Here is a 26,275-nt window from a genome sequence, read left to right on the forward strand (position 1 = left end):
TCTGAGCTCACAGGTAAAAATCCAGGCTCTAGGCCTTGTCTACGCTACTTGATTTCAATTTAATTCCTTTTAGTACAGCTACAGATGTCTAGGAGAATCAACGAGCTATAGAAATGTGGCTTCTTTATTTTCTTCCTTCATAGAGATGATTATTTTAGATACTACTGTTCTAAAACTTCTAGTAATTTCATTTTCCTTTGTAAACTCTTAAACTATAAAGGGTCAGAAGAGAGACAAAGAATTTTGATCTCTTACCTTCTTAGAACCATTTAACCCGTCACTATTTGGTTTTTTGGTTAATTGTCACTTCTAAAGGTGGTAGTGTTTCTTTACAAAAGTGTGACAGGAGTTTCAGCTTGGCTGGGGGGAAACTTGTTTCCATGTTAGCATTGTAATAACCACTCAGAAATCACTATAGCATCACATTTCTGTGCTTTTAAGACGAGTTCCTGGTGCAAACTCTTACACCTGTAACACTGATGAAGTGTGTGTTGACTCTGCAACCAGAGAATAATGCCAATAAACTGAGTCAAAACATTATATGAATACTTTAATGCAAAATGCTTAACACTTAAAATTAGCAAAGCTTCATTTAAATTAAAACTCCGTTTAACTAAAGATGGTTAACCCCAAGAAAGGTGCAGTTGTTGACCTCGACCTCTGCTGTAGAATGCCAGTCCTAAGGCAATACAACGCCCAAACGTCGGGTCGTCGCTTCCTCCACTGCCCTTCTGAACCCTAAGGGGTCGGGAAGAGGGTACTCAGACACAACCCAAATAAACTGCACAGTGATTCCTAAGAGTTATAACCCATTTGACTAAGCTGTCCAGCCACACAGCTGGGGAATAACTGCAGGTCTTGTCTTGTTCCAGAGCTGATAAGGGGTTCTGTTTTTACAGCTGCGTAGAAGCTCTGCACTAGGTGAGAAGTCACAGTTTAAGGATGCATGTTCTGTAAATAGTTACTACATATACACATTTAGTGTCTGTAAACACTAGAAATATACATTAGACGGAGTACCCTTACCAGGTGGGTACAGTTTAAAAAAGAAGATGAGGTAACATGAGTCTCAAAGTCCACAGGATTCCTGCCTGAAGAGTTTGAACAGCTGCCAGTAATTCACTTCCAATGTGCAGGGGTAAGGCGCCTCTGGGACCCTCAGGGTTTGCCAAAACTGGATTCACTGGCTTTCAGCATAGCAACCGCATCTTTCACTGCATGGTAGATAACATTCTTCACCTGAAAAAAATGAGAGAAAATATGGTCAGTTTACCATAAGATCTAAAATCTGTCAGTAAGAATAAACCTTCCCCCTACCAATTTTATACCATGCTCTTGAAATTTAAAACTCAAAATTCAATATGAAATGTTAATAATACTTGAAAGGCCCCTGGGCTCCTTTAGGATGTTATTTTATACACATTTTAAACCCATGCCTCCTTTGAAGAACTTAAAAGCTCATTTTCCCCCTTCCAGAGGCTTTGATCCTACATGGCCCTGCCCCCAGTGAGTGCAGACATAAGCAAGCCCCAAGGTACAGCTCTATTTTTCAGAGTTTATCTATTTCCCTTGTTTTCCAAACATGGACTCATATGTGAGATGATTCACTACTGAAAGCCTCTAAACCAAAATGAGATTTCCTCCATGTTTACTCCTCCTTTGCCTAAGTAGGTAGCAGAACTAGACATAAAGCCAGTTCATCAACTCACTGTACCAAGTGTGGTATGGCCAAGTTTGCTGATTATTTTTATAAGGTCAGTAATGGGCTATGAAGCCAGAGTCAGAAAATGCCAGGAATCACAGCCATTTTTACCTGTAATTTATCTTCATGATTTGTATGAGTCTGTGACAGATAGCGGAATTCCTGAGTAAGCCAGAAGCAGTGTTTAACATGTTCTGGAGAAACAAAATCTTCAGCCACTTTGATACAGCTGTATAAGTTATGAACCTGGAAAACAACAAGCCACGTAGTAACACATGCCAAAGTTTATAGAGTAAGGAGAATAAAGACTAAAGTAATGGTTCTTGCCTGATGTGGAGCTCCTGCTGGGATAAATACCACGTCTCCAAGAAACTGCACGATAGCCCAGCCCTGAACTCCATACTCTTGATGAAGACGCTTTCTTAGTGATCGGTCTAAGTACCAGCTCTGATCATGGATGGGGTCGTGGTCTGCGGGGTTTTCTTGACCTTGCTCTTCTGATACCTAGAATACATTCCAAGTATTATGAAACTGAGTCACACGCTGGGTCTCCTTGAGGGCATTTTTGCCCCCTGGACAGTGTGGGCAGTCAGTCAGTGAATGTCAGGCCTTCTTTAACATGTGTCCCTGTTGGCAGAAGGAGAAAATAGCACTCAAAGACATTAACTGAATGAACTGTGAGGAGACGGAAAGAAAATGTGGGTTCCCTTCTGCCATTTCCTATAAACGGTGACTGGGAGTCTGCATGTTTTTATAAACACTGTGTTAGGACAGTATTTTGGCCTAGGCTTTTGAATGTAAGTAGACTTAAGCTCCTTAGAAATAGACTTGCTACACTGCAGTTCTTAAAAATCTGTATTCGCTTAGCAATTTGAGTTATGAAACAGTCCCAAAGTTGGCTGTAGGTTAAACTCGTTTATTCTAGACCCAGTATCTAGCACAGATTCAGGGTGACACTATCAAAGGAACAATATGGTGACCAGCAGGTTTTCTGGAAGAGTCCAATTATCCTTAGCTAGAAACACCTTGACTGAAGCAAATGCTGGTTAAGGGTCTAACCTGGCACCAGGCAGCGGGTGAGGAGCGTTCATATCCACTCCTCATGAACAACTGAAGAATACCAGCCACAAATATCTGGGCTGCAACTAGCAGCCTCAGTGGCGAATAGGTTAAAAACTGAATATGCCCATCTTTCCGGTTGCCTAGAACTTCCACACAGAACCCTTGCTGAACAACCTGCTAACCACTGGAAACCTGCAATCTTCAAAGTCCCTGTATCCCTTTCCCGCATAAGCTAATGGCCACAGTAGGCTGTGAGGTCTTCCTGACCTACTACTAAATGAGGGTGGATAAAACCAACAGGGACCTTGGTAATTCACTTGGAACACAGCTATCAAGAGCAAAGAAATGATACGTGGATTTCCGCAGCGCTTAGATTGTTAAGGCAATAAAAACAAACAGATACCACGTGATCATCAGAGGAACCACCTTGAAGGTAGAGCACAAAAACCTCCAAATGCACTAGGACGTAACACACAGACATAAGAAAAAAGGTAAGTTTCCCTCTTTTCAGAGCTGTGAGCCTAATCATCTAGAAATCACTGTTCCTTAGCAACCAGCTTCAGCCTATCCAATCTGAGATGCACAGATCTAACTTTTGAAGCTGTGATTATTCTCCAGTAACTCAGTCAGGTCTCGACATGTCGTACAATACTGCTATTCTGCGTATCTCTCTTCACATGCCATAGGGTATGGAGCACACCTTTTTAAGAAATTCTCGTATCTTCTCTGTGTCCTTAGCAGCATATATGTGCCAGAGGGCTCCTGGCTTCTCTTTTCCTTCAATAAATCGCTTTATCGTGAGTTCATCAGAATCTCCATCTTGGATGGTTTTAAGGACTTCTGGAGCAAGAGAAAGCGAACATCAGACCACAACGTCCCAGCTCAGAGAATAAGCCCCACTTTTATGCTCAGCACCCTACCTTCTTCTTGGTCACACTGTCCTTTGGGAATTCCCACATAGACCATGACATTGGCTGCATCAGATACATCTAAGTGAAGATTTGTTGTTCCATATTTCCGATCTTCTGGAGTAATTAATCCTGCGAACAGAAAATGCCTTAAATTTACTGAGACAGCAGAGACTGTCTCAGTCTTCCCCACTCCCTGGAATACGTGGTCACAAAACTTAAAAGCTACCTTTCTAATCATGTAAAAGTAATGGAACAATATTTAATATTAAGTTATTTCATCCTTTCAACTTTGGGGAAAAAAGTTCTTATTAAATATTTATTTGTAAGAATAAAAAAACCAACTCCTAATACTAGCACTTGTTTCTGGTGATAGGCAAAATAGGTTTCTCCTCCTGCTGAGAACAACTAAAAATCCTTGATGAAATTATTTTTAAAAATATTTTTTTAATGAGTCAATAATATGCTGGCAAGAAAAGAAGAAAGCCAAAACTGGAAAGCAGGACTCGGGAATGGTACGGTGGACCACTGAGGCTGCGATCTGCCAAAAGGATGTTTGCTCAAGCAGGTGAGCTCAAGCTTTGGTTGACACAGACTAGAAGGAGTCTGGGGTTAAGACGTAAGATGGGGAGTCTAACAGAAACCCCCTCAGAAACATGTGAAGCCGGGACCTCAAATGACTGTGCACTCGGTGCAAGAAGGAACGCTGCCCACATGTCCCCTGGATCCTTCAACTGTGAAAGAGGTCCACGCTGGTGCTCATAATCCGAGGCTCTAACCTCTTCCCCCAGAAGAAGGCTCATTTGTTCAGCATTCACCCTGAGGCTCGTCAAGCCCTGCAGTTACCTTGGACGCACATCCTGACACGCAGTCACTGCTTCTCGAATGGGCAGCAGAGCCACGCATAGCTCGGGGTGGGCAAGCCAAGGCTGTTTTCTAACCTGCCAGGCCCTGAAGCAGCCCTGTCTTGTTCGGAGGCCAAGGAACTCCTCTCTGGCTTGCAGGGGCCTGTGGTTTAGGAGCAGCTATACACAGGAGAGGGGACCTTATCATTTCAACTGCGGACCATGGCCCTAGGGCTCTGCTGCACTTTCCTTTCTTTCCAGTTTGCTGAAATATCAGCCCTAGGAGGAGGTAAAGCAACAGATATTGGACAAAAATCATAGGATATATGAGATTTCCTTTAAAATAGTAAAGGAAAAATATAAAGGGAGGAAATAAGGAAACAATTATGGAAAAAGAACCTGAGAGCTGTTGTAACTGGGGGATGAGTATATGGGAAGTCACTGTCCTGGACTCTCACGTTTTCAGTGCATTTGGAAAGTTTTCTATAGTAAAAAATAAACAAGTAAAATCTGAGAAGAGAAAAAAGCAATTAACATGACAGAAGGCAAATGAATGAAATGAACAGTTATTCACGACAGCACAGAGGAACATCCAGAAGTCTGATTCCATTTATATAAAGCTCAAAAGCAGGTTAAATACTAAAGAATATGGTAAGACTACCAATGCAAGGAAATGATAAACACAGCCTTCAGGATACTGGTTAACACTGGGGGAGGAGGAAGGACACGGAGCGGGGCGGAGTCGGCAAAGGTGAGCAAGGCTCAGAGCCTCGTCAGAAGCTGCTTGCTGGTTTGGCCGTTGCCAAACTGAGTAAAAAGTGTTCCGCAAGAGGAAGGAAACCACACCTACCCAGCCGTCAGCCCAAAGTCCAGCCAATCCCAGCTACGGGCGACTGCACACTGATAAAACCAGTCTCTAAACTGAGAGAGCCTGAACTCAGATGGAACCAAGAACAACGGTCCGAGGGAAAGGATTCCCAGAAAATAGAAAATCCTGAAACAAAACACACCATGGACTTTTATGAAAAGAACATAAGCGGACACAGTAGGGGCTGCTGGGTGACAGAGTACTGGGGTTGGAGGCTGGGTCAAGCCTAGAAATCAGGAGACTTAAGTCCTCCTCCCAGACCTGCCATTAGGTGCCCCTTGGATATCGTGATCAGGTCACCGTCCCCTCTATCGTCCTGAAGTCCTGGTCCCCATGTGTAAAACTGGTGCTGGAGCTGGAGAGAGGGTGACTGTATGGTCTTTCCAAAGAGCCTTTCACTCTACGTTGTCTGTGGAGGAGTCACAGCTCAGTCACCCAACTTTTGAAAACTGACTGCTCTTTAATGATGTTTATGATAAGGTGTGAGGTGTTTGAAAATGAACACGTTTTCTTTATTTTCAATCCCTAACTGCTTACTCTGAACGGGAAAAATTTTGATAGGAAAACCTATTATAGAGTAACACTGCCCTCTATCTATTGGTATCTAGGAGGAAAAGAGTTGCCGTCAAGCCATTTAAACCAAGCAGACTATTTATTTTGAAAACTTCTCAGATAACCACTTCTACCCTATAAAAGCTGCATAGTTTCTATAAGGCATGGATAATCACTACGCAACATTATAGCATTTGCTTTAGTGGAAAAATGCTTCCATTTACGTAAGTTCATTGCAGATCTTCACTGTGAACAGAACATGCCCTGAAGTCCCAGCCACCCAGCTTCTTTGAAGGGCTCGGGGGAAGGGAACATCCTGAGCATCTGGACTGTGGGAACCTCCCAGGGTCAACTCCCCTCTTGGAACGTTCCCGGACCTCACTCCAGGCGGCTCCCTGGGCCGACTCCACCGGAACGGAAGTGGGGGGCTGAGGTCCAAGCCCTCGCTCCTCCCTCTCCCAGCAGCATCTGGAGAACATGGCAAAGATGCCAGAAGACTCTGGCCTGCCACCCTCAAGTCTGAGAGACTCGACTTGGGATCATTATGGGAGGAAGGAGATGAATCAGAGAAATACAATTCCAAGGGTGTTTTCAGTACTAACTTAAGTAACTGACTACCACCCACCAACACAGAACACTGAATTCAAGAGTAGCAGATGCTGAAACAGCTGCAATGCTAGCAGACTGGCCTAAACGTCCGGCAACATTAAAACAATGAACAAAATTACATTCATTCAATTATGTACCATGGAACCGTTAAAAACGATCACACTAAAAACCATTAAGCAACATGTAAAGATTTTACTGTATAATATTAGGTGTAGGGGAAACTTTTAAAATGGCACATGCCCTACAACTGCAACTATGAAACGGAAATATACATACATGTGGCCAAGGAATGAAAGGAAATGTGCAAAAATGAAGACGACCGCTGTGTTAAGGGTTAGGATTATAGATGTTTTCCATCTCTCCCTCCCCCCAAAATCAATGCTCCAAACATTCTGACTTGCCTGACGTCTGTAATCATGTTTTCAAGTGAGCCATTTCCTCCTTACCGTAAGCATTATACATCTTGGGACCCAGATCTGGCCTAACGAAGTAGTTTGGCAGCCTTGAGGCCAAGTTCAGTTTGCCATCTCTCCTTGTGTACTCAGGCAGTGGAATGTTGGCCATCAGATCATCAAACCTAGGACAAGAGAACCGTGAATTTGCAAAATAAGCTTGTGTTTCTAATATATCGTGGGATTTGATTTGTTCCTTCTACACCAAAAGGAACAACAAAAATATCTGTGCTCGTGAAGATGGAGATAGCTATCGTTAACAACATGTAAGATTAGCATATGATATCACTTATATGTGGATTCTAAAATATGATACAAATGAACCTATCTATGAAACAGAAACAGAATCAGGGACGTAGAGAATACACTGGTGGATGCCAAGGGGGAGGAGGTTGGGAAAGGGTAGGAGTGGGTGGGAGTTTGGGATTAGCAAACGCAAACTGTTATATACAGAATGGATAAACAACAAGGTCCTACTGTATAGCACAGGGAACTATATTCGATATCCTGTGATAAACCATAATGGAAAAGAATATTTAAAAAGTGTACAGCTATGTATAACTGAGTCACTTTGCTGTACAGCAGTGATTAACACAACACTGTAATTCAACTCTACTTCAATAAAAAATAAATTTTAAAAAACTAATATTTAAGATTAGAATTATAGTGCTTATGAACTAAGACATCTTCTTTCTCTCCTACAACACACATATATATCAAAATGATCTAGAATACTGCAGACAAAAGCTCTGAGCAACAAATTCCTGATGATAAGAAGTATTCATTAGTTCTGAGGACTCTCTGGAAGGTTCAAGCTCAATTCAGGAAAATGGATCTAGCAATTCCGCTGTCTTGTCTAAAGCAACGATACCCAACCCTAGCATGTCTGATCTCACTCCTGCCTCCAAATCAGTGCGTGTACGTCTGAGTCGGCCTCTTCTCTGGCGGAGCACTACAGTGGAAATGCGTGGAGTTTTCACTAGTGAGCCAGATTTAAAAGTCAGTAACTTCATCTTACCACCTCAAAAAAAATTTATCCTACCAAGTCAAGGACAGGATCATCTCTCCCCCTCCCCATAATCATACCTGGAGGGCATCATGTCTCTAAAATCTTCTCCTGGTGGCCAGTCCTTAAGTTTCAGCACCATTGGCTCTTTTTCATTTTTCAAGCGGTCTGCAAGGTAACCGGAATTACTGAATGGCTACTATTCATAACTTGGAAACAGACCAAAATCGATGGCAAATTAGCACTTTAAGCCTTAACAATGCAAATAAAACTTACCTCTGCAAGATTTGGTATACAAATATTATTTTTCTTGAGTATTTCCCTCCTGCAAATGGCCGATCATTTTACTTCTACAGTGCCGAGAAATCCATTCATACCCATGAAGCAGCAAGGGGCAGCAAAATGAAGATCACCAACTAGTTTGTATTTACAGCCCTGTCTTTTCTAAACGCTTATTCAACTGCTACTCCTTTGAGATTTCAGCCACTCCCTTTTGTCTATTCCACATAGGCGGTGTTTTGACAGATCCAATCTCCTCCTACACAGTGTTCTAGAAGTGAGCCGCTCCGCAACTAACAAACAGCAATTTATCAATCAAAGGGCCACAGATTTTAGAAAACCCAGTTTTCTGAGGCCAGCACGAAATAGAAATGACTGACTTTGCTCAGAGAGACTGAAGCTACCTGATGTTCTGTCCAGGGACAACTAGGGCTAATACGGCTCACTTTCCCCTGCCTCCCCATCTTCTAGGTGACACATACAGGGTTTAGTCAGAACTATTTTCTTGTAATAGCGCAGTTACCCACTGCAGGTAATGTGAAGGAACCAAGAACCAAGGAGCCCTCATTGAAAGAAATATGTTGACGATTATGATTAACAGCAATGATAACTATTATTCCACTTCTTGTTGTGTTCCAGTCTCTGCTCAAGTGTTTTAACCACTTAGTCCTTACAACTAAATCCAACATCCCAATGAGATCTGGCACTATTTAATATTTCTGCTTTTGGATGAGGAAATTGACAGATGCCTGAGGCCATCCAGCTCTTGATATTACACAGCAGAACTGAAACTGGAACCCAGCTTCAAGCGTTATATTCGTGAGGACTAATATCTGTATAGTGTCCTCTAGTCCCCCGAGTCCCATAACCTAGTTTGAACAGGTGCCCACTCCAGGAGACAAGAAACACAGGAAAATACGGGTACAGTGTATGCTCAGGACACCGGTGGCGTCTCAGCATGGGGGGTGTACTGGGGGTCTGGGCAGAAGAATCATCAGTATGGAAAAGGCAGGCTGCGGTGGCCTCTGGGCTGCCCTAACCATCTGCAGGCATGAGGAAGTGTGAGCCCCAGAAAAATGCAATCACCAAGCTCACATACACAGCAAGTACATATCAAGAGTCAGGACTTGAACCCAGGCCTAACTGGAAAGCACACTGTAGTATGTGTGGCCCTTGATGCCCTTTCAAAGGACCTGCTGCCCAGACACAGCTCTGGGGTCTGCGTCAGCTGCAGAGAGCTGTCCTGCCAGGTCATGCCCTCCCTGGGGCACCTGAGCACCTGGAGGCCAAGGGAGGTGAGGGGATAGAGGCCCTGACTTTCCCCACTTCGGCCCAATGAGACAATGAGAGGCGATGCCTGCTCCAGAGCTCCCTGCCAGACTGGCTGAGGCTCCGCCGGGCCTCCGCCGCAGCCCGCCCCTTCTCCAGCCCAGTCCTGCTTCCTCCTCCTCCATCTCACAGACTTTGATCCCCAGGTAAAACACCTTACGTCTGAAACTCAACCTTAACCTCTACGTGTGGAAACCCCCATCACGCCCTACTTAGAGTTAGCTATACCTTTGTTCTAAAATTTGTTGAAAGTGTGGGCCATAAGCTGTAAACGTGGCTAATGGGAAATAAGGAAGCAGGAGGTTACAAGGTAAAAATATGTCGTGAAAGAATGAGAATGATACATGAGCAAAGTTGAATTACTGGGTCTAATAGGAATGAACTGGCCAAGCCCTCCAGTGGGGGTGGGAGCGTGAAGCCAGGTGCCTGTGCTGATGCAGGGGTTCTTGCAAACAGTTTACTGCCTGGCCAGTCCACGCAAAGGGCCCAAGCTCAGCACTAGACACTCAAGCCTCCTTACCACCACCACCCGCCTCGCCCAGGTGAAGCAGGCACTGACCAGGATAACCTGCGTTCAATGGATTCACGTTCTCTGGCACTTTCAGTTCTACTTATCTTGTTAAACATAATTAAAATTTTTTTAAAGAAGGAGGCTATATAAAACCATCAGCTTTGAGTCACAGGCCCTGGCTCTGTGCTCCCCTCCCCTTGGGCACATTTCTGTCACAGGACAGACCTGGAGCCACCCGAAGAAGAGGTGACTAAAACCTCACTCTCTAAGGAACTACAAAGCGAATATGCCTCAGTTCAAAAGCATAAACTTTGTAAAAAGAAAGGGGAAGAGGAGATAAGACACTGATTTTTAAACTCCAGAGTCATAGAAAATGCTGTCGCTGCCGCTGGAGGGCCACAGACTGCTGCTACTCCCGTGCCCCCTCCTTTCACATCCTCAACCCCCTTAAAAGGTCTTTAATACATACTCGGAACATCTTCAAATCCATCCCAGAAGTCTCCTACTGTGGCTCCTGTGATGATTTCATTGGTTCTGCAATTAACGAGGTCAACTTCCTGATTTCCAAACTCTTTCCTGAAGGATTCCGGTTTCCAAAGTTCAGTGTTCAGTTTATGATGCACTCCTGACACCATCACTGGCTAAGAGGAGAGAACCAAGACTTTAGTTTGAACTCCCCCAGCTCTGTCCCTTCACCCAAGGCAGCCCTTCCTCAAACAGCTGCTGCTGTGTTTCTCTGTGGCTGGTCCTCAGTGTCAGATCCCAAAGTGACCGCTTCGTCCCGAGTCACCTGCTACACACACCCCTCAAACTACACTAGTGAGCTCCTAAGAGCAAGGATCACGCCTTCCAACTCAGATCCCCTACTCGCAGAATACCAACGCCAAGGCTCGGGGCTAGGCAGGGGGTGTGAAGCAGACACAAAGGCAGCGAGAGTGCCCTGTCCAAAGAGGATGCTGCCTCTGGCCTGCAGCTTATTGTTACCAGGCAGGAACATGGCCCTGGATTGCCACGTCTTTTGGTTATCCGAGACAAGACAGAAATCCTGATCTTTATGTGAAAGAGCCTGACTAAAATAATGGCAACAAGTTCAACTTTTAAAAGACATTATCTAATCTAAACAAAACATGCTGGTGGACTGTATTTGGTCTGTCATTGTCATCGTGAGCAAATCTTGTTAGAACACAGGAGTGAAAAAAATAATTTTTTTGTGGTTAAATACATACATTTTTCTATTTGGCAATTCCCCAAGTCCTGGCCTTGTCCAAGAGCAAAGTGTTCCTTTAGTGAGGACTCCATTTGGCCCAGAAGAGAAGACAGAGATCCAGAAAACATAAACCAAAACAAGAAAGCAGAGCAGCAGGTCTACAAAGCCATGCATCTCCTAAACTATCAACCAAACCTTAAGACTGAACATCACTGCCCTTTAAAAAGCAGGCTCCTTCCCTTGGGAGACGACACACCAATTCCAGGTTGACACCACATGGCTCAGGGCCACCTAAAATTGTCTTCAGCACAAGGTTCTAATTCATGGAAGAGGGATGCCTGATTTTTATCCTATTTTGTCTAATCCCCCAAACCCCACCAGCCTTAGTCATATTCCCACTTCTCCTATTGAAGTTTATCACACAAGAATCACCAAGAGCCCAGAATGCTCTCATCAAAAATCCAAGGATGACGGGTGGGAAGCGATCCACACCTCGTCAGAGAATACAGCTCAGGAGTGTCTGCGGTAAGAAACAAGACTCAGAGCCACACTCTGCTCTAATTGTATTCACATTAAACAATAAAGAGAGATAAAGTACATGCCGTTTATAATGCAGGAAGGGGGCAGGGGGTGGGTGTCAGGAGTCTGCCAAAGGCACCAAGAAGGGGGTATGAAGGGGGCTGGAAAGCAGAGCCCCGCTTACCTGCCCTTGCTTCCAGCACTCCCGGAACACATTCCAGTTGCTCTTGTTGTTGGGATCTTGCAGGCACAGCAGGCGACTATCACACAGCCAGTAGTGAGGAGTGTCGAAGCCCAGGATGCTGGGCTTGATGGTCAGTCCTTGTGGCCGCTTAGATACATCGGAGCAAGTCTTATTTTGCACCAAAGAGGCAAAGATGTCATCAAGGATTTTTGGTGTATTCTTGAGTCCATTTTCTGTCTGAATTTGGAAAAAAAAACAAAACACCACGAGTCTTAAATATGTCATTCCCTACCATCAAAAAACCCATTCCTATTATGGTAGGATGAGCATACGTTACATATCTAGGAAAGAATCTAAGCCACGAAAGAATCTTACCCTCAAAAAGGTAAGTCCTCTTCCTCTACCTGACATCACAACTCTCAGAAGTGGGTACAGGAAAAAGTGTTAACAGGTGAAAATGACCCAGCCCAGAATTCTAACCATGTGAAGCCCATGTGCCAATGACACAGTCTCTGTACCCACGAAGGAAAGCATGGGACTCATCCTCTTTCTACTTTCTATTTCCGTTTCTCCTTACTCTAACTCCAATCAGTTTCTCCTTACTCTAACTCCAATTCATCTCCACAAGGTGGAGTAATAAACAATAAAATAAATGTGTACCTTTCCTGCAGAGGAATTCAAGAGATTTCGGAGGAAACCAGAATTGTTGTTGCTTACAGGTGTCAAAATTGTGCTGTTAAAGGTGTGGAGGACTGTGTTGGATTTGCTCAAGGGGGGTAGGGGTGGAAGGCATTTGATTTCGTTCTTTAAAATTGGCATCGTTGGTTGTTTTTCTAAAAACAAATCAAAAACATCCAGTTGGAAAAGCATTCTGAAAAGGCAAATCCCTTACTAGTCTTTTACTGACAGAATTACTTTGGAACTTGGTTTTCATTTCTAGAACCAAAAAAACTTAAGAGGATAAATGACATGACTGATTTAGACATGGATTTCCAACTGCTATTAAAAAAATAAATATCCAATATCCAATGTGATACTATGGTAAACTGCATTTTTTATTTGTTTGTTCCTGGTATACAAAATACAATTGATTTTTGTAAATAAACACTATCAACCCTGATAGATATGTTTACAAATACCAATTCTCTTAAGACTTTTCCCATGTATAATTAGATTGCTTACAAACACCAACAGTTCTATCCCTTTCTTTCCAATCCTAACATCTGTTTGTTTACCTTACTGACTTAAACAGCCAAAACTTCCAATACAATGTTTAATAAAGGAGTGAAAGCAGGAATCCTTGTCTCATGCCTGAACACAGAAGGAAACTGTTAAAAATTATTCAACCAATGAAAAAATGCAATCACATTTTAGGATGTCTGCTGTTAGTTTTATTGTAGAAACTCGTTAGATTAAGGACGTTCCCTTCTATTCCTAATTTAAGTTTTTTTTAAAAAAAATTATAAATAGGCTTTGAATTTTACTCTTTTTCTGTATCTCTTTCACATGACTTTCCCCCCACTTTTTTAATGTTAAAACTACAGCTGCATTTCTGAAGCTCTACTTGGTCACTCTGTATGATTCCTTTATTTACAGTGCTAAATTCTATTCACTGAGATGTTGTTTAGGATCTTTGCATGAAAGAAAGTGATCTGCAATTTTCCTTTCTTTAACACAGCCAGAAAGCAGGATCACCAAAATCCTAATCTAACTACCTGATTCCAAATCCATGTTCTTCATGTTATCATCAAGCATCCTGAGACAACAGCACAGATGAGAAAAATAAAGCTGAAGCCAGAACGCTGCAACTTAGACAAAATAGGAAATATACACAGGGTTAAAGGCAGAAAAGCAAAAATCACTATTAAAACACACGTCTCAGCCCACTCCATTCTTGCCAACCACAATCTCAACCTTACCTAGAGTTCTATCATAAGCAGAAGTTCTCTCTGGTGCTGCATTTGTGTCAGGTCTCAGGGTGACCATAGGGAACCACTTTCCACTCCACACTACTTCTAACCACTCTGTTCTCACCGTAACTAAGGCGGCCAGGACCCTCTGGGAACAGACGCAAGTTCTCAGGGAGGCAGGAAACGCTCACCCTTGTTTTCCTTGTTGACATTGCCGCTGGTCAGGTCTGCCAGCCAGTTCAAAGGAGATGTGCTGGTCGGACAGGCAGGCTTCACGCTGCTGGCCGGCTTGGACGCAGCCTCCCCACCTACAGCCACGGGCTCCAACCCCGAGGAGCTCTGCTGGAGCACGGCACCAAGAGTCGATTTTTCTCCAACCAAGGAAGTCTGTGGTAAGTACAGAAGGAGAATCTTACACAAGCTGAAAAATTACGTTTCGCTTTTCTTACCTTCTCCCCTAACTGCTCACCAGTAAGAGAAATATCCAAAACACAACCACCTAATGGCCCTGGACATCACCACCGCCACAGTAATTAATCTCTCAACAATAGAGCAGAACTATGTAGGAGAGATTTTAATCTTTTAGCTTTTAAGTATTACTAGTAAAACTGTAAGAGGTAAGTGAAGAATGTAAATACAGCAAGATATCCACCCCCACCCTCGTATCCCCATCTCATGCTTGTTCATACCCCTATCGCTCCGTTCACCATGTTGCTTTAAAACGTTTGCCCAGTTTGTGCCCACCTCCCCTGTGAACTCACCCCTGTATCATGAATAGGCACTCAAAACCCAGTGGCTGAGTCAGTGAACGAATGAATGAGGCAAGGTAGGAAATACAGCTGTGAATAATTCAGAAGGAAATGGGATGCAGAAAAAAGAAAATGCTCTTTTGATTTAGCATAGTGTAGTAGGCTTTAAAAATTGATGGACAGCCCTAAAAAGAATTCAAAACATAAACTGAACCAGAACAACAAAAACTAGACAGACAGAACACACCACTTATTTTTCTATTACTTAAAAAACTGCCTTGACAACTCAGCTAGTGCGTTTATATGTACATAAGAAGGAAAAAGGAGAGTCAAATTCCTGTTGTGGTCCAGGCCCTCACTTTACATGTGATATAATTCTGTGATGCCCAATTACCAGCATTGTTTACTATTCCTCTATTACTGATGAGGAAGCTGAAGCATATATACATCAGTTCATTTGAGCCAAAGTTATACAACTGGAAAGTGGCAGAAAAAGAATTCAAATTCAGTCCTGACTACAAAGATCAAAACTCTTCTACCTATGCTGCCTTCAACACCACAGCTTTATCAAAATGTAAAATAATTTCTGATTACTAAAAACAATGTGGGATAATGATTATTGGAGTGAGGAAGAAAAAGGGAGACAGTTGGGGGGCAGATGGGATGGTGAAGGTTAAGGGAATGTCACCAGGAAGAGGCGTGTGAGCGCCAAGGAAACGTACATTTTCTACGTGGAGTGAGAGCTACATAAAGGTTTGTTTCAGTATTGTGTCCTTCAATTCTTCAGGTATATTATAGGTAAGACATATTTAATAATAAAAAAAATTTTAAAGCTTATCTGAATAATTTTTACTGTGTAAAACATGAGAAGTTAAGAAACCTATACAAATTTGACAGCAACTTATTAGGTAGACTATAATAGAAAACGTTTTTGCTTTTTCAAGGAACAAAATTAAAAGCCTACTGAAAGAGGCTACAAATGAGGTCCACAAAAATAATGTGAAACTTCAGAATGGGTCTATAAAGTATCACATGGACCATATGAACTATCTCTTTCCACTGACAGCTCTCCCCATGTTCCTTTCAAATATACTATAGAAATCCTTGGGTTATTTGAAAACAGACAGAGAACAATCACGAGGATGGTGAACCCAGCACAAACAGTAAATACCTGTTTTAAGTCTTCCTTTGAGGCTGGCTTTGAAAAGAGTTTGAACTGCCTGTTTGAACACGGACAATTTGCCTTTATTCCCCATTTTGCTCTTACAGAATGAACAATGTCTCCAACATCATAGAGGGCTAAAAAAAAAAAGGGCACAGGCAAAATCTGAACAAGGATATTAGGTACTTTCAACCTCAACATTACAAAGCAAAAGCTTATATCTCTAACAGGATAACTTTTTTTTAGCAGCATTTTTTTTAGGGTGCTTACACTACCCCCTTTACATCCTAAGCATGCCTTGCCCCAAATGTGCCATTTTCTTTCCTTTTACAAAACTATTTACGGGGCATTATTTAATATATTTCTCGGCAATTTATGGTACATACTAAAATAAAGTCAGCAAGTGATTGTACTACACAAAGTAAAACTGAACTACCAGCCCCTATGAGCTACCCAAAACACAGGTAAAGGAAAATCATTGCACCACATGAAATACCTTTTCCAGGAATGATCTGCGTAGGCATGAGGTTCTCTGGTTCATGTATCTGACTCTTCACACATCTCAGCCAAGAGAAAGTCTTGTAGGCAGCACCTGCAAATTACTGATTTGTAGTAATTGCTCCTTATGGACTCTGGTCCCAAAAGTTTCAGAAATCCATCAACCACAAATCAATGAAAGGCTTCATTTAAGAGTATAAGGGGCTTGGAGGAGAGTCAAGTCAGTTCTCACCCTGTTGGCAATTTTTCCTCTTCATCCGATAGCAATCCACACACACTCCAAACCCACACCGAGGACACACCCAGTGCAGGTTGAAGATGGTGGTGTCACACACATCACACATTTCTCGAACACCTTTGACAGCTCGCTTCCAAGCAACCTGTCCTACAAAAATCAATAAATCACTTAGTCTTGGGGACGAGAGGGCTCCTGAAATAAAACATGAAGTGGGAGGGGAGCTGATGCCATTCCTCCCTCTCACTGGAGTTCCCATTAACTGTTCAGCCTCCAGAGCCCATCTCAAATCCCCCACCACCGCCATGAAGCTCTCCTGGATTCCTTCAGCACTCCCATCAACTTGTACTTGAGACTCAGGCCTCTTCACACTGTATGCAGTCAGGTGCAGGTTTACTTCCCTCTAGGAGACTAAACTCCATGCAAGCAGAATCCCTGCTCAGGCTGTACCCTATCCCCACACCCCACCCCACCCTCCAAGGAGCTCTGCATAGTAAGTCCTGCTGAGTAAGTCAGTGAAAAAAGCAGCATTGGTTACACAAGCTGGAGTTCAGACACAAATATAAAGGAGCGGTGGTTCTTCACATTTTGGGTCATGAGACCATCTGAGAACTGTAAAGGCAACACGGAGCATGCTTTCTCCAAAGGAAAAAAAATTGACTCAAATACACAAACCCAGTCTTCAGTGTCGAGTGTCAGGTTATTCACAGATGCCTCGAAACCACTCAGACGGCCCATTAAAAACCCCAGGGCGCTGAGGGAAACCTGGAGGGAGCAGCGCATTAACTAGTGGGTGTACAATGGTCCAAAGTCAGTTCTGTCCTAGGCCAGTGTCAGAAACTCAATTTTTAGAGCCAAGAGTGATACAGGCACCCAGGACCGACTCACACAAACCAAGTAGCCAACAGATTGAGGTACAATCAAGAATTCTATGAAGTAGCATCTTCTGTTCCAGTGGCCAAACCCTGAAAACTGGAGAGAGGGGCCTTCCAGGACTGGGCAGGAAATCGTACCCCACCCCCGACCACGGAGGAGTGCCACACACGGCATTAGAAAGCTTCAGGGAGTAAGAGAAAAGGGAGGACATTTTCCTGCATCACAGAAAAGCCCAAGGTCTGCTGATCAGAAGACTGTTTTCTGTCAGTCTCTCTCTCTCTCTCTCTCTCTCTCGAACAAGACAGGATCAATACTGTCACATTCGTGTTCTACGGAGAACATCGTTTCCTAATCCAGTCAGTGGTTACTTCTTTCTTCAGACTGCCCACAAAAGAAATGACTAACCAGTTTGCTTTAAGTTAATCCAACTGCTGAGTGAACCTCTGCCATTTCATTACAATGTAAAAGCTCAGTGCACAATACATAGAACTTTAGGCATTTTACACATGAGATTTTATGAACTTCACCTTGGTCACTTGGATTAGACTGTTTTATTAGAGAGTAGTCTTGAACTCTTAGCCACCTATTTAATGATTATTTGTCATTGAAAAGACAGAATAAATGTATAAAAGCTGAGACCTGCTTCCTAATCTCAGGATCAGAGGGTACCCTCCACCCCCCTCTCTAGCGACACCTTGTGGTGGCATCTTTCAGTATCACTCACAGTGAGTTCCTCTCTCCAGCTGACCAGCTTGTCAAAGAGGAAATAAAGAGGAACAGGATAATCAAATAGGCAAGGAGGAAAGGTTAATCACCATTACATCTTTAAGGACACATTTTCAGATGACTCACCTTGAGCAAAGAAAAAACATCAGTAGCTTAAAACAGCCCTTCCGACTCAGGAAGCTACTAATACATTCCAAAAAATTGTTTTTGCAACCCAGTCATTCATATACTACCTCTAGACCAGTTACTTAAGAACTTTTCTTTAAATCTTCTCTTAAAAGTATATAAGAAGAGGGCTTCCCTGGTGGCGCAGTGGTTGAGAGTCCGCCTGCCAATGCAGGGGACACGGGTTTGTGCCCTGGTCTGGGAAGGTCCCACATGCCGCGGAGCGGCTAGGCCCGTGAGCCATGGCCGCTGAGCCTGCGCGTCTGGAGCCTGTGCTCCGCAACAGGAGAGGCCACAACAGTGAGAGACCCGTGTACCGCAAAAAAAAAAAAAAAGTATATAAGAAGAAAACTTTTATATCTCTACTGAAAATGGAAAACCAGTATCACTTGTCCTAAATAGATGATAGGAAAAACAACTTTAATACGATTCTTGACTTACCAGAGTCTCTACTACCCCAACAGAAAAGTGATTATAAAGCTGCTCTTCACTTTAGCAGGACGCTGGCTGCCCATGGAGCTCACAATCCCATACCCCACCTAGATCTGAATTCCCGCTTCTGGGAAGGTCAGTTCCCATTCCTTGGACTCTGAGATATACCAGTGTTCAAACTTATCCAATAAGTTATTTTTGTGCTTAAGCTAGCTTCAGTTAGTTCCTGGGACCTACAACCAAAATTCTTAAGATCAGTATGTGTGGATGCTTATATTGAAACATATTTGGCTATGCAAAGTCTGAAAAGATATCTACCAGAGGGATGGAAAGGCTTCACTTTTAACTTGCCACCATTTGGAAAAGATAAAATGATGGAACAAAGCGTGACACTTAAAAAGATAGATGCCCCTTAGTGCTTCTGGCTGGATATCTCACTTCTAAGGGCACATAGACAAGAGGTGTGCTGTCCTCCTTGACACCATACCTTGAGACGGCATGAGGGAGGTCTGGCTCTAATGTGTCACCCACACTGATCTCCGTGGTTTACTGGGCTGCCAGATTAGTGTGAGAGTGCTCTCACGGAGTGGGGACACTGCACACACCTGGCTGGAACCTCCAAGTTTTCCCTGAAAACCTTGACTCTAACAGAATCATTTTCATCTGCGATTGTTCCCATTTTCATGCCTGGGTCCCAGCCTCCTCAGACCCTGATTCAGTAGGTCTAGGGTACAGCCTGTCCATTATCTTCTTTGAAATGTTTTCTTAAGAACCTTTGTCTTAAAATAAACCTCTTTTGGTGAGTCCACACTTGTTGGTAAGGATATGCAAATTCCACCACCACCTCACCTTTACCTTTCTTAACAAAAAATTTAGTAATTGCCCTGAAACAAACCCCACAGATAGATTACTGACTCTGATGAAATCAATAGGCAGAATCTGTTACAAAAGGAAAAATGCAACTTCATTATACCAAAGTCATCTACACTCCTGCATGAAAATGAAATCCATGCAATTAGGACTTAGGTGTCTTTTAGGAACAAAAATCAAGTTGGACTCAAAAATCCTACCCCCTAAGAGATGCTCTTACTGTGTGGCTCAATAGTTGACATAGCTTCCTTTTCAGAAATCACCATTTGACAGAAGTGGTCTCCAATGTTTGCCAGGATATACTTTGCTGTGTCCAAATCAGTCCCAACAACATTTTTGGTTAAAGGCAACCACAAGCCAATTGCTTCACTGTCATACTTGTTTGGTGTTAAGAAGCCTTCTACCCGTAATACACCATGTTTGTTGAACTGTAACCTAGAGGAAGTGAAAAAATTAAAAAAGGATGTTACATACACGAAATAGTGATTTACATCTTGTTGTTGTTACTTTTTAAATGTTATTTAAATCAAGCATTTCCTTCCCAGTTTTCTATAATCTCCATGGCTAATTACAGCCAATTGCTACTTGACAACATCAATAGAAAGATTTTTAAAACTTCCAAGTTTTCCCCCCAAAGACATGGCGGGTTGGCAGGGAGAGGGAGTTGTCCTTTCCACTCGAACCGAGATCTACTCACGTCATTTCCAAGGACGGCTACTGAACCTGCCTGACTTGGAACTTAATAGCAAGAATAATCACAAGTCACCACGGAAGTACACTGATAGCAAACAGAAGGTGACAAACAATGTGACCACATCTGAGCCCAGACACTGCTTCAAGGATGATAACGCTCAGGAGGGGACGGCTAACCCGAGACGACACTGAAGCCATGACCATACACATCCACGCGGTATTCAACACCCTCAGGAATCCTAGCTACAAATTACCATGAAAGCTTCTGGAATAAGAAGCAGTGTTAAGATGGGCCTCGGTACCTAAGAAGGTGGAACAAAAAGCAGAATATTTTCTCAGCATTATCTTTCAGCATCTTTGACATCTGCAATGTTTTTTCTAAGCTATGCAATAGTTTTGGACTTATTTAAACACAACATTATATGTCAATCTAGCTGGAGACACAGAAGTAGACCTAAAACACCCAGGGAAGTAGGGTATGAAAGGTAACATAACAGTCATTGAGTCTTACAGGAATCAGAGGAAGAAGTGCTGACTATGAGTTCTGTGGGTCTTATATGAAGAAGACTTCATGTTAGAGACAATAATTAAACTTGGCCTTGCAAGAAAAACGCAGGGATCTTGATTTCTTTGCTAGTCATTGGGCAGCTGCCGAAACTTTCTGAGTCCACGAGACACACATAAAGTTGTGCTTTAGAAAATGCATTTGTCTAGAACTGTGTAGAATGAACTGGAAGGACACTGGGAGTTACAAAACAGATGCAAATGTATTTCTAGGAGTCCAAAGGAGAGATGCAAGCTTTTAATTGATAGCCCAAATTAGAGCTAGTCATAGTTCTAAAAAATAAATTTGGAAGCCATTTCAAATGGGGAGGAGATGGAAAACAGGATTTGGCAACTGAGCTTTACCACTGAGACCCTACCCCCTCCCATTTCATCTGCAGAATGTAATGAGAAACAAACTTGGTAAGATTAATGACAGTGTCGATCTTCACTCTAAACATCAGGAAAAAAAGGCTTTGCTTTTACAACCATGATATTCTTTTTACCAAAGAGGTGAGTTTGTTTGAGTTTCTAATACACTGACTTCTGTTAACAGTTATCACAGCTCTAAATGCTATACACACATATTATCATGGTGCTTTTGCAATTTACTCAGGAATGAATGGGACAAACTACCATCTGGAAAACTCTTGTTCATTAAATAACCCTGAACCTGAAAGTTATCAGCACAGATATAATTACTGATCATTAAAATGCCTGTGCATTTAATTCAGTTCATCAGCAATCTTTAATCTTGATAAAACTAAAGGAGAGGAGAATAGGAAGAAATTGAAGTCAACACTGCTGTTTATGATTAGAACTAGTTGAGACTGAAACTACCTACATTTCTGAGAAAATGTATGATATCTAAAAGCTCAACTATACCCAGAACAACAAACACTGCTCATTTATATATCAAAAAGACCAGAAGGCTACCTTTCTTTTCACTCAGGATGGAAAAATTTAAAGAAAACTAATTTGACTTAAAGAAAAAAAAAAGCAATGTAAAAATGAAAGTTTTTGCCTATAAAAGCAGAAAAGATTTTTTAAAGATACACCGGCTGGCAAAGGTACACGGAGACAGGAATGCTCAAACCCTGCCAGTGGGCATGGATGCAGGTGCAACCTTCCTCTAGGGCTATTTGACAGAACTTATGTATCAAAGCCTTAAAACACACACACCAGGCTTCCCTGGTGGCGCAGTGGTTGAGAGTCTGCCTGCCGATGCAGGGGACACAGGTTCGTGCCCCGGTCTGGGAAGATCCCACGTGCCGCGGAGCGGCTGGGCCCGTGAGCCATGGCCACTGAGCCTGTGCGTCTGGAGCCTGTGCTCCGCAACGGGAGAGGCCACAACAGTGAGAGGCCCGTGTACCACACACACACACACACACACACACACACACACACACAGTATATACAACACGCCAAGTAGGTATGCTTGAATATACTTTATGGCCACGTAAACACTAAAATGCACTGAAAAGTTAACAGTAGTTATTTGTGGTGGTTTTTTAGAACCTTCAGAATTTTCCTATGCTTGCTACTTTTAAAACTAGAACTTTAGACACCAGCCCACCCTGTGCTCCTCAGGCCACCGCCCTGCCCCTCCAGCAGCTCCGGGTCCCCATCACCACACACCAGCCAGGCAGTTCCAGGGATTTGGATGTCCATGTCTTTGGGGGACCACTACTTCACCTGCTGCATGCTTGCAGGATCTTGGTTCCCAGGCCGGAGGTCAGACCCGAGCTCCTGTGGTGTGAGCTCCAAGTCCAAACCACCGAGCAAACAGAGAACCTCAGACCCCAGGAAATATCAACTGGAGTGAGGCCTCCAAGAGGTCCTCATCTCAGCACCAAGACCCAGCTCTATCCAACTGCTTGCAAACTCCAGTGCTGGACGTTCCAGGCCAAACAACCAGTAAGAGAAGAATACAGTACCACCCATCCAAAAAAAAAATGAAATGACAAAAAAACATGTTACAGATGAAGGAGCAGGCTAAAAATCTACAAGACCAAATAAATGAAGATGAAATAGGCAAACTACCTGAAAAAGAATTCAGAGTAATGAGAGTAAACATGATCCAAAATCTCAGAAATAGAATGGAGAAAATACAAGAAACATTTAACAAGGATCTAGAAGAACTAAAGAGCAAACAAACAGTGATGAACACAATCACTGAAATTAGAAATAGTCTAGAAGGAATCAGTAACAGAATAAATGAGGCAAAAGAACAGATAAGTAAGATGGAATATAAAATGGTGGAAATAACTGCCAGGGAGCAGAATAAAGAAAAAAGAATTGAGGACAGTCTCAGAGAGGTCTGGGACAACATTAAACACACCAACATTCGAATTACAGGGGTCCCAGAGGAAGAGAAAAAGAAAGGGTCTGAGAAAATATCTGAAGACATGACAGTCAAACTTCCCTAACGTAGGAAAGGAAACAATCAAGTCCAGGAAGCACAGAGAGTACGACATAGGATAAATCCAAAGAGAAACACGCTGAGACACATATTAATCAAACTATCAAAAATTAAATACAAGGGCTTCCCTGGTGGCGCAGTGGTTGAGACTCCACCTGCCAATGCAGGGAATGCGGGTTCGTGCCCCGGTCCGGGAAGATTTCACATGCCGCGGAGCGGCTGGGCCCGTGGGCCATGGCCGCTGAGCCTGCGCGTCCGGAGCCTGTGCTCCGCAATTGGAGAGGCCACAACAGTGAGAGGCCCGCGTACAGCAAAAAATAAATAAATAAATAAATAAATAAATAAATAAATAAATAAATATTAAAAGCAGCAAAGGAAAAGCAACAAATAACATACAAGGGGGAATCCCCATAAGGTTAACAGCTGATTTTTCAGCAGAAACTCTGCAAGCCAGAAGGGAGTGGCAGGACATATTTAAAGTGATGAAAGGGAAAAACTTACAACCGAGATTACTCTACCCAGCGAGGATATCATTCAGATTCGATGGAGAAATTAAAACCTTTACAGATAAGCAAAAGTTAAGAGAATTCAGCATTACCAAACCAGCTTTACAATAAATGCTAAAGGAACTTCTCTAGGCTCCTGCCAATTCTCATATCAGACAAAATAGACTTTAAAGACTATTACAAAAGACAAAGAAGAACACTACATAATGATCAAGGAATCAATCCAAGAAGAAGATATAACAATTATAAATATTTATGCACCCAACACAGGAGTACCTCAATACATAAGGCAAATGCTAACAGCCATAAAAGGAGAAATCGACAGTAACACAGTAATAGTAGGGGACTTGAACACCCTACTTTCACCAATGGACAGATCATCCAAAATGAAAATAAATAAGGAAACACAAAATTTAAATGACACATTAAACAAGATGGACTTAATTGATATTTATAGGACATTCTATCCAAAAACAACAGAATACACTTTCTTCTCAAGTGCTCATGGAACATTCTCCAAGATAGATCATATCTTGGGTCACAAATCAAGCCTTAGTAAATTTAAGAAAATTAAAATTGTATCAAGTATCTTTTCCGACCACAACACTATGAGACTAGATATCAATTACAGGAAAAAAACTAAAAAATACAAACACATAGAGGCTAAACAATACGCTACTAAATAACCAAGAGATCACTGAAGAAATGAAAAAATACCTAGAAACAAATGACAATGAAAACACGATGACCCAAAACCTATGGGATGCAGCAAAAGCAGTTCTAAGAAGGAAGTTTATTGCAATACAATCCTACCTCAAGAAAAATCTCAACCTAACCTTACACCTAAAGCAATTAGAGAAAGAAGAACAAAAAAACCCCAAAGTTAGCAGAAGGAAAAATATAAAGATCAGATCAGAAATAAATGAAAAAGAAATGAAGGAAATGATAGCAAAGATCAATAAAACTAAAAGCTGGTTCTTTGAGAAGATACACAAAATTGATAAACCATTAGCCAGACACAGCAAGAAAAAAAGGGAGAAGACTCAAATCAACAGAATTAGAAATGAAAAAGGAGGAGTAACAACTGACACTGCAGAAATACAAAGGATCATGAGAGATTACTACAAGCCAATAAAATGGACCACCTGGAAGAAATGGACAATTTCTTACAAAAGCACAACCTTTCAAGACTGAACCAGAAAGAAATAGAAAACATAAACAGACCAATCACAAGCACTGAAATTGAAACTGTGATTAAAAATCTTCCAACAAAAGCCCAGGATCAGATGACTTCACAGGTGAATTCTATCAAACATTTAGAGAAGAGCTAACACCTATCCTTCTCAAACTCTTCCAAAATATAGCAGAGGGAGAAACACTCCCAAACTCATTCTACGGGGCCACCATCACCCTGATAGAAAAACCAGACAAAGACGTCACAAAGAAAGAAAACTTCAGGCCAGTATCTCTGATGAACATAGATGCAAAAATCCTCAACAAGATACTAGCAAACTGAATCCAACAGCACATTAAAAGGATCACACAGCGTGATCAAGTGGGATTTATCCCAGGAATGCAAGGATTCTTCAATATACGTGAATCAATCCATGTGATACACCATATTAATAAATTGAAGGATAAAAACCATATAATTTCAAGAGATGCAGAAAAAGCTTGTGACAAAATTCAACACCCATTTATGATAAAAAAAAAACTCTCCAGAAAGTGGGTACAGAGGGAACCTACCTCAACATAATAAAGGCCTTATATGACAAACCCACAGCCAACATCATTCTCAATGATGAAAAACTGAAACCATTTTTCAGTGATGAAAGACTGAAACCATTTTTCAGGGCAACAAGACAAGGTTGCACCTTCTCACCACTATTATTCAACATAGTTTTGGAAGTTTTGGCCACAGTAATCAGAAAAGAAAAAGAAATAAAAGGAATCCAAATCGGAAAAGAAGTAAAACTGGCACTGTTTGCAGATGACATGATACTATACATAGAGAATTTTAAAGATGCTACCAGAAAACTACTAGAGCTAATACATGAATTTGGTTAAGTAGCAGGATACAAAATTAACACACAGCAATCTCTTGCATTCCTATACACTAATGATGAAAAATCTGAAAGAGAAATTAGGGTAACACTCCCACTTACCATTGCAACAAAAAGAATAAAATACTTAGGAATAAACCTACCTAAGAAGACAAAAGACCTGTATGCAGAAAACTGTAAGACACTGATAAAAGAAATTCAAGATGATACAAACAGATGGAGACATATACTATGTTCTTGGATTGGAAGACTCAACATTGTGAAAATGACTCTACTATCTAAAGCAATCTACAGATTCAATGCAACTCCTATCAAACTACCAATGGCATTTTTCACAGTACTAGAACCAAAAATTGCACAACTTGTATGGAAACACAAAAGACCCCAAACAG

General features: G+C 42.1%; 1 protein-coding gene across 4 annotated transcripts in view; it reads right to left on the bottom strand.

The window, feature by feature from the left end:
- Positions 1-535: 535 nt before the first annotated feature.
- The window catches only part of KDM3A (lysine demethylase 3A), a 60,927-nt gene continuing 35,187 nt past the window's right edge, over positions 536-26,275 (bottom strand). For 3 of the 4 annotated variants that reach the window (XM_059079343.2, XM_059079344.2, XM_067007248.1), the window contains 15 exons: positions 19,877-20,091; positions 16,585-16,737; positions 16,351-16,446; positions 15,864-15,991; positions 14,135-14,330; positions 12,694-12,866; positions 12,034-12,270; positions 10,593-10,764; positions 8,085-8,172; positions 6,993-7,123; positions 3,685-3,804; positions 3,465-3,604; positions 2,030-2,206; positions 1,814-1,948; positions 536-1,239 (listed from right to left, as the gene is read on the bottom strand). In XM_059079343.2, the coding sequence (XP_058935326.1) occupies positions 1,159-1,239; positions 1,814-1,948; positions 2,030-2,206; positions 3,465-3,604; positions 3,685-3,804; positions 6,993-7,123; positions 8,085-8,172; positions 10,593-10,764; positions 12,034-12,270; positions 12,694-12,866; positions 14,135-14,330; positions 15,864-15,991; positions 16,351-16,446; positions 16,585-16,737; positions 19,877-20,091 (2,242 nt within the window). In that variant the 3' untranslated portion in view covers positions 536-1,158. The remainder of the gene's footprint in view (positions 1,240-1,813; positions 1,949-2,029; positions 2,207-3,464; positions 3,605-3,684; positions 3,805-6,992; positions 7,124-8,084; positions 8,173-10,592; positions 10,765-12,033; positions 12,271-12,693; positions 12,867-14,134; positions 14,331-15,863; positions 15,992-16,350; positions 16,447-16,584; positions 16,738-19,876; positions 20,092-26,275) is intronic. The other variant, XM_059079345.2, reaches the window with a different exon arrangement.

Source organism: Kogia breviceps, chromosome 11 (genome assembly GCF_026419965.1).
Source record: "Kogia breviceps isolate mKogBre1 chromosome 11, mKogBre1 haplotype 1, whole genome shotgun sequence".
In the NCBI taxonomy this organism is placed as follows: domain Eukaryota; kingdom Metazoa; phylum Chordata; class Mammalia; order Artiodactyla; family Physeteridae; genus Kogia; species Kogia breviceps.